The sequence below is a fragment of the Durio zibethinus genome, chromosome 26 (genome assembly GCF_047325235.1).
Source record: "Durio zibethinus cultivar Kanyao isolate XHJ-2024 chromosome 26, ASM4732523v1, whole genome shotgun sequence".
NCBI classification, from domain to species: Eukaryota; Viridiplantae; Streptophyta; class Magnoliopsida; order Malvales; family Malvaceae; genus Durio; species Durio zibethinus.
This window is the reverse complement of record NC_143187.1, coordinates 8,183,496-8,191,667: the sequence shown is the minus strand read 5'-3', so window position 1 is coordinate 8,191,667 and position 8,172 is coordinate 8,183,496. Positions and strand designations below refer to the sequence as shown.

Here is an 8,172-nt window from a genome sequence, read left to right as displayed (position 1 = left end):
AAATAAATCAAAATCAGGTCAGTTTTTGTCACTTCAACGATCTAATGAAGTGAATAATGGGGTGATAGATTTTTCCCTTTTCTATGAACTCTTTCGTATCCCAAAATATCCGCATTTTCCCAACTTGGTCTCTCCTCCTTATCTTCTCCGTATTGCCTTTTCTCATTCTCTTCAATGTCAATTTCACCCCAAGAGGTCTGCATTTTGCATGACAATAACAATCTAGTAAAATAAAACAAACCCATTTCTTTTTTTTCTTTTTGTTTGTTTTGTTTTCTGCATGATTTTTAATTTTATTTATCTTTGGTTTCTTACTAGTCTTTGTTACAAACAACGGAATGCCAGGGAACAAGTACAACTGTAACCCTGGCACACCAAGAACAAGATTGGAAAGGCTTCTTAGAGAAAGGGAGTTAAGGAAATTCAACAAGTCTTTAAATGATGCTGAAACTGAGTTATCTACCAATGACCCTTGTTCACCTGATGCTGAAACTTCAACTTGGTTCAATGATGAGGATTCCTTAGAAGCGAATTCAGCCGCCAGAGTTTCTTTTGATGGATGTGAAAGCCAAGATTTCCGGATTTCGAAACAGCGCTTGTTGGTGGTTGCTAATAGGCTGCCGGTTTCTGCAGTTAGGCGTGGGGATGATTCATGGCAACTTGAGATAAGTGTGGGAGGCTTAGTCAGTGCACTTCTTGGTAAAAATGATCACTTCAATTCTCTTGCATTGTTGATCTTTTTTTTCTTTCATTTTTCGAATTCATTTTCAATTGTTTAGTTGCAATGGTTAATTTGTTATGAAGGTGTGAAGGAATTTGACACCAGATGGATTGGTTGGGCTGGTGTAAATGTCCCTGATGAAATTGGACAAAAGGCATTAACTAAAGCTTTAGCTGAAAAGGTTATAGAAATGAAGTTCCTATTGTTGTGAACATGTAATCCATTATCTTGATAATTATAGGTTTGTGCTTAACGTTGTGCTTTACTTAATGTAGAGATGTATACCGGTATTTCTTGATGAAGAAATTGTTCATCAATATTATAATGGTTATTGTAACAACATATTGTGGCCACTGTTTCACTACCTTGGACTTCCACAAGAAGACCGCCTTGCAACTACTAGAAGTTTTCAATCTCAGTTTGATGCTTATAAGAAAGCAAACCAGATGTTTGCTGATGTGATTTACGAACACTATGAGGAAGATGATGTGGTTTGGTGCCATGATTACCACCTAATGTTTCTTCCAAAATGTCTAAAAGAACATAACAGTAAAATGAAAGTCGGCTGGTTTTTGCATACTCCTTTTCCTTCTTCTGAAATCCATAGGACACTGCCATCTCGGTCAGAGCTGCTGAGATCTGTTCTTGCGGCTGATTTAGTTGGGTAAGATACATTTTGTTTTGGAATTGTTATATTTGAAAGGAAATGCAATTATCTTCGTTTTTCTTTCAATGTTTAAGTATTGGTAGATTGCTTGGGTATCTGAATTGAGTTTAGTTTGCATGTCTAGGAAGGTGTACAAATTTTCAATAAATCTAGTACTAGTAATGTACTTTGGATATGGCTGACCAAGCTAGTGGACCATAGGCTGGGATTTGACTTTCCAAGGAGTTTGAACATTCCTCAGGTTTTATCCCCTCCCTTAATGACCAGCAGAAAGGTAATAAATAAAAATAAAAGAGAAAGAAAACTAACATTGAATCACATGTGTTCTGTTTGCAGTATGATAATGTTTCAATGTTTGTTTTTTATTCTATTTTATTTTATACCAAATCATCATTTGTAGCCAATATATGATACCAAATGTTATATTCCTTCTGCCTGAACACTGGCAATAAACCATTGGCCTGTCAAATTTTTTAGTTTAGTTCAATAACTAACAGATAAATTCCATTAGGAGTGATTATGCTGATCCTTGATTTGATTCGTTGGTTCAGTATTTAATGGATATTTATATATAAGTACCTTAGACTCTGCAGCATCTCATTAAAAGATCAAATAATCCCACCACTTTCGTAATGCATTTTTCTAAGGATATAAAGGAAGCGACTGTACATGTCCAACGGAATTGAGATTGCAAGTTGCAACCATAGATGGCTGATGTAGCCCAAAACAAAATGAGTAGCTTACTCTTGTTCTTCATTTCCAAGTGAGGATTTTCATTGGTGAAATTGATTGAAGAGGATTTATTGGCAACCATAGGGAAAACAAAAATATAAACTGGAAAGATAGATGTATGCATGCTGACTTCTCTATTTCCCTGAAGGTTTAATTCAGAAGCAGGGTTAAGAATCATTTAAACTCAAAGCTTTGTTACCTGCAGTGCTCTGCATTAGGTAGCTGTACCTTAATTGTGAAAGGAGAACATATTTAAACTTCCCTGTTTGGTATGCTTGTAAGTTCAACAAAATTATGTGTTTCTTGAACAATTTGTAAAACTGTGTTGTCAGTTCTAAAATGGACTCCTTATTGCATCTGTTTCTTTCTGCCAAAAACATATTATATTAAGTTTTCAAGCCCATTTTTGCAGTATTATTTTAATTGTTCGTATGTTGACCTTCCAGCTTCCATACATATGACTATGCAAGGCATTTTCTAAGTGCTTGTACTCGTATTCTTGGGATAGAGGGCACACCTGAAGGAGTAGAGGATCAAGGAAAGTTGACTCGTGTAGCGGCGGTATGTCTTAGCTTATCATTTTCTCTTTCTTTGTTTATTATCTAAACACCTTCAAAATTGCAATTTAATTTGATCTTTTGCAGAGGTCTCTTAGCCTTATAGATACATTTATTCCCTATGACATCTTCCTTTTTCTTGGGGGCTTGAAATTACAGTTTCCAATAGGGATTGATTCTGATCGGTTCATTCGAGCTCTTGCACTCCCTCAAGTCCAAGATCACATGAAAGAACTGAAAGAGAGGTTTGCTGGCCGAAAGGTAGGAATTGCTTACTTTTGTCCTTTTCTTTCTCACTGTCTTCTTTGTCCTGTTGAAAGCTCCTTAGTCCAGTACCCTTAACTCATATTTGTTAATATGCGTGTAGCATTCATTTGGCATTTTAAAATCTTATGTTTGACTTTAGGGAAGCATACTTGCAAATTGTTTATGACTTACTTATGGTTAATGTTTAATAATGGTAAGGTAATGTTAGGCGTAGATCGACTTGACATGATCAAGGGAATACCACAGAAGATTTTGGCATTTGAAAAATTCCTTGAGGAAAATCCTGGTTGGCGTGATAAGGTGGTTCTCCTGCAAATTGCTGTCCCTACCAGGACTGATGTTCCTGAGTGTATGTTCCTTCATTAACATTTTTCTTCTTTCCATTAGATTACATGAAAGATTGCCTTTACTTTTGCAACAAGAACTGCCAAGGCAATAAACCATTAGCATGATCTATCTTACTAATACATTAGCATCTCAAGAGGCAGTACTCATGTGTTGATTTGCCCTCTTACTATGTCATGGTGACTTCTATAACAACCAAATGCCATGTACATAATTAAAGTAGATGATGCAGTGCCAATCTTATCTTCAGCAGATTGTTATTTATTAGTGAATGTGTTTTGTGTGAGACATTTATTGCATTTTTACCGCCAAGATTCTCCTACCTCCCATTCAGTCTCTTTTTTGTCCTTTTCTTGCTGCAGTTTACCCTGTTTTATGAATTAGGGTGTACTTTTCATATTATCATTTCATTTAATTTGCTGATAATTGGTGGTTCTCTTGACTATGATTGAGATTACTTGTTTGCTAACCTGAATGTTGCTTTTGTCCCTCCCCATCTTCCTCCTCAAAATCTTACATGTTTATTTTCTTGATTTCAAAGATCAAAAGCTTACAAGCCAGGTCCATGAGATTGTAGGACGCATTAATGGAAGATTCGGAACTCTTACTGCTGTACCAATACATCATCTGGTCTGTCTTTACCTTATTATCTTTGTCTGTTATGATAATATGGTCAAAAGAATTGAACTAAAGGTTTCGTGCTCAGTTGGAAAGATGTAGACTAGATAAATGTCTAAGTTACATCATATTCACTTTCTTCAACTTATAGAGTCACTTATGAGAAAATTCCAATGAAACCATGTAAAATTGAAATGTGAAGTGGTTAGAAAGCGTATCATACTGATAAACAATCACAGACAATTTAAGGGACAGATTTGGGCTCTTAGCTCTTGTTGTTTAATTATTCTTTACGCATGGAAGCACATGCACATGCACATGCACATGCACATGGAATATGATTAATCAGCAATGATATAGCTAGAAAGCAATTCATATTACATATTCTTTTTCAAAGGAAAAGGAAAACCTTTTGCTCTTCTTATACTGGCTCTATTTCATGTCAGTAAGGTGTACCAGGAGCTCATTTCATGAAGTAGAAATTTTCCATGAGACTAAACAAAGTTGGCAAGATTTTAGGATACTCAAGAAAAAATAACTTCAAATTTTGAGTGTAAAGAGCACTTATGCATATGTTTTTTGTATGTACTGAATGAATTTGTGAAATTTAGTATCAGGTTAAATTATTGAATTTTTGTAACAAATTAATCTGCAGTTTAACTTCTGAGGAGTGCTTACTTTCAGGCTTAGCAATCTACTATTTAGTCGATTTTGTAGACAATATTAGCACTGCCACAGTAGACATAAAGAAGGAGCAGTTTCACGATTTTTCTTTTCCTCACTGGATTATTGTTTTTAGCTGCTGAAGATAAAACATTTTCTTACCCTTTACTATTACTTTTAATATGCCTCAATAAGTTTTTAGCTCATATTTTCTTAACTTATCTGTCTGTTATTGTTGATTGACTGCATGAAGATTTCTAAAGCATTTTCGTTACTCTTGTACAGGATCGTTCTCTTGATTTTCATGCATTATGTGCACTATATGCTGTTACTGGTACTGACTTTTGTGCAATAACACAATTTTGATTCACTATTATTTGTTTTGAATGATAAGTTTTTCTATGCATGTCCAAACTTTTGGCAATTAATTTATTGTGCAGATGTAGCTCTTGTAACATCTTTGAGGGATGGAATGAACCTTGTCAGCTATGAGTTTGTTGCCTGCCAAGCTTCCAAGAAAGGGGTCCTTATATTAAGTGAGGTATTAAGATCTGATTTAAATCTACATTTGATCCATGCTTTTCTAGAAAAGTAGATATAATCATATGATTTATCTGATTATCTAATTTGTTTCCATACTTGGAAGCTTAAATTTTCATAAAAACGTCTCTGTTTATTTCTAGTTTGCAGGGGCTGCTCAGTCTCTTGGTGCTGGAGCCATTTTGGTTAATCCATGGAATGTTACTGAAGTTGCTTCTTCTATTGGTTATGCTTTGAATATGCCAGCTAATGAAAGAGAAAAACGGCACCACCATAACTTCATGCATGTAACTACACACACATCTCAAGAATGGGCTGCAACCTTTATAAGGTGTTGGTCATAGCTTAGTACTGGTTTTTTCTTTGATGAAAACTTGAGGAAATGAGGGAAAGGCCGATGCTTATGATGTGCAGGGAAGGGCCTTACTTGCAACCCTTTTCCTTCAAATAATAAAAAGAGAAAACTAATTTGACTTTACAAAATCTTGGAATTTAATTTGTGGAATTGGAACTATCCATAATAGATGATTGGGTGGTTTCCCTTTTTCTTTTGTCTTTCTCTTGTTTCAGTTTTATTATAAACTGTGAAGCTTTCCTTTTGTAGTGAACTTAATGATACCATTGTTGAAGCTCAATTAAGGACAATACAAATTCCGCCACTACTTCCGATTGAAGTTGCGGTTGATCGTTACTCACAATCCAATAATCGATTGCTGATACTGGTATGCTAACTAATGTACTCACATCGTTCTTTTATTTGACACTGTAGAAAAAGCCCCTGGTCTCTCTCTCTCTTTCTCTCTCTTCTCTGAACATTTGAGTATGAGAAAAGAGGAAAAACTGCTCTTTGTGATTTGCATTTCCATTCTCATTTTCATGATCACACTTCCACGTTACAGGGATTCAATGCAACTTTAACTGAACCAGTGGATACCCTTGGGAGGAAGGGTAGTCAAATTAAAGAATTGGACCCCAAGTTACGCCCAGATTTACAAGATCCTTTGAAAAAGCTTTGCGATGATCCAAAGACAACAATTGTTGTCCTAAGTGGAAGTGACAGAAGTGTCCTAGATGATGTATGCTTATTTCTAATTTTCTAAATATAAATCCTTAATGTCTACCCTTCTTTTTTTTTTTAACCTCTGAACTAATAATTTGCTGTACAGAACTTTGGTGATTACAACTTGTGGTTGGCAGCAGAAAATGGGATGTTTTTGCGAGTTACAGAGGGAGAGTGGATGACAACGATGCCAGAAAATTTAAATATGGAATGGGTGGATAGTGTCAAGGTACTTACCTTCGATAAAAGTTTAGAATAATCCACATAGAGTTCTTCAGGTTCTGATGTTTACTCATGATTTCAGCATGTTTTCGAATATTTTACTGAAAGAACTCCTCGATCTCATTTTGAGCTCCGTGAAACTTCAGTTATATGGAACTATAAATATGCAGGTCCTCATCAATAAACTTCAACTAATATATATTGTCTCTTCTATAATATATATTGTCTCTTCTATTTAGCATAGATAATCACATAAGGTTAAGCTTATGTGTGGAAATCTAGATGTTGAGTTTGGAAGACTTCAAGCAAGGGATTTGTTGCAGCATCTTTGGATAGGTCCAATCTCTAATGCATCTCTTGATGTTGTCCAAGGTAGCCGATCTGTTGAGGTTAGATCTGTCGGTGTTACAAAGGTATGGTTTAGTGGTATTATTCACAGCTGTTCTGCTATTCAATGATCAGGATTACAGGTTGTCTTCTATCATGCTTTGATGAATATAAATATATATATATATATATATATATATATATAGGGTGCAGCAATCGATCGAATACTTGGAGAAATAGTTCATAACAAAGGCATGAAGGAACCCATTGATTATGTCCTATGTATTGGGCACTTTCTAGCTAAGGTGTGTGTTTCAATTACCAACTTTTAACTTTTTTCCTTTTTTGGAAGTATTCCTATATAGAAAATATTTGGTTTCAGGACATCCTGTTAATTATATCTTACTCTGCTGCAATTCTTAACTGTTGAATAAAATGTTCTGTGCTTAAAGCAATCCCATCTGTTGGTCCAAATTGAAAATAAGGGCCCAGAAAACCAATGTACAATAAGATCATGCAACAACAGTTTTAGGCTTTTAGCACTTCTGGCTATTTTGGCCTATAATCCAGTTTAGATCAGCTTCAAACTAATTGAAAATTGCTTGCTTTGCTTGAATAACTCCTGAAACTTTGTGCTGATGATATGGCAAGGAATTCACATGGTTCAGGATTGAAATTAAATCTTGTGCAATTGGTTCAGGATGAAGACATTTATACCTTTTTTGAGCCAGAGCTTCCTTCAGAAGTCCCAGCTCCAGTAAGACCCCATATACCAACACCAGTCGGGACATCTGTTTCAAAGTTACCAGTGAGTAAAAGTGGATCCAGGGCGGCTCACCTTAAGAAACAACGTTCAATGTCAACTATAGAAAGGAACACACGCCATCCTGTAGGTGGAGGTGGTTTGCAGCAATCAAGGGTGCCAGATAGAATCTCATTGCAAGAGGGTTCTTCAGTACTTGACCTTCAGGGGGACAATTACTTTTCTTGCTCTGTAGCTAGGAAAAGATCGAATGCTAGGTATCTCCTTGGATCATCGGATGATGTTGTGAAACTCTTAAGGGGGCTGGCAGATTCATAGAGTTAGTTGACAGTGGTACGAGCAGTGATGGATTTACAATGCGGGCAGCTACCACTATTACAATCTTAAAAATGTCTTGTTGGTGCTTCTATGTAAATACCTTTCTATGTTGATCATACTGGAATTCATTTAATATCTCTTTGAATTTTATTATTCTTCATTTATAGTACTTTACTGGTAAAGTTTTCAAGGAAGTTTTATTTTTTAATAATGTGTAAAGATAATTTCATGTAATAAAAGGCTTCATTCTCAGTTTATTATTACTATTATTTTTAACCAATTCACAATCAAATTATTTCAGTTCACCAATTCGTTTCCATTCATTAATATCAATGGCAAAAGGTTAAAAGTTAAAAGCAATTCAAAAGCTAC

The 8,172-nt window shown here is 35.3% G+C and overlaps 1 protein-coding gene across 4 annotated transcripts; it reads left to right on the top strand.

Moving 5' to 3' along the window:
* On the top strand, nucleotides 1-8,057 carry LOC111274928 (alpha,alpha-trehalose-phosphate synthase [UDP-forming] 1-like). Of its 4 annotated transcripts, none has more exons than XM_089755176.1 (18): nucleotides 1-195; nucleotides 346-699; nucleotides 805-902; nucleotides 997-1,385; nucleotides 2,567-2,681; nucleotides 2,837-2,938; nucleotides 3,143-3,293; nucleotides 3,831-3,919; nucleotides 4,856-4,904; nucleotides 5,011-5,111; nucleotides 5,254-5,441; nucleotides 5,715-5,832; nucleotides 6,010-6,186; nucleotides 6,277-6,399; nucleotides 6,475-6,562; nucleotides 6,675-6,805; nucleotides 6,926-7,024; nucleotides 7,420-8,057. In XM_089755176.1, the coding sequence occupies exons 1-18, from the start codon at nucleotides 84-86 to the stop codon at nucleotides 7,798-7,800; spliced, it is 2,865 nt and encodes a 954-aa protein (XP_089611302.1). In that variant the 5' UTR covers nucleotides 1-83; the 3' UTR covers nucleotides 7,801-8,057. The 4 variants fall into 4 exon arrangements, 3 of the variants coding, with proteins under 3 accessions (XP_089611302.1, XP_089611303.1, XP_022715686.2); XM_089755177.1 differs by having other exon boundaries at nucleotides 1-225; nucleotides 319-699; XM_022859951.2 differs by having other exon boundaries at nucleotides 5-195; nucleotides 319-699.
* The last annotated feature ends 115 nt before the right edge of the window (nucleotides 8,058-8,172 follow it).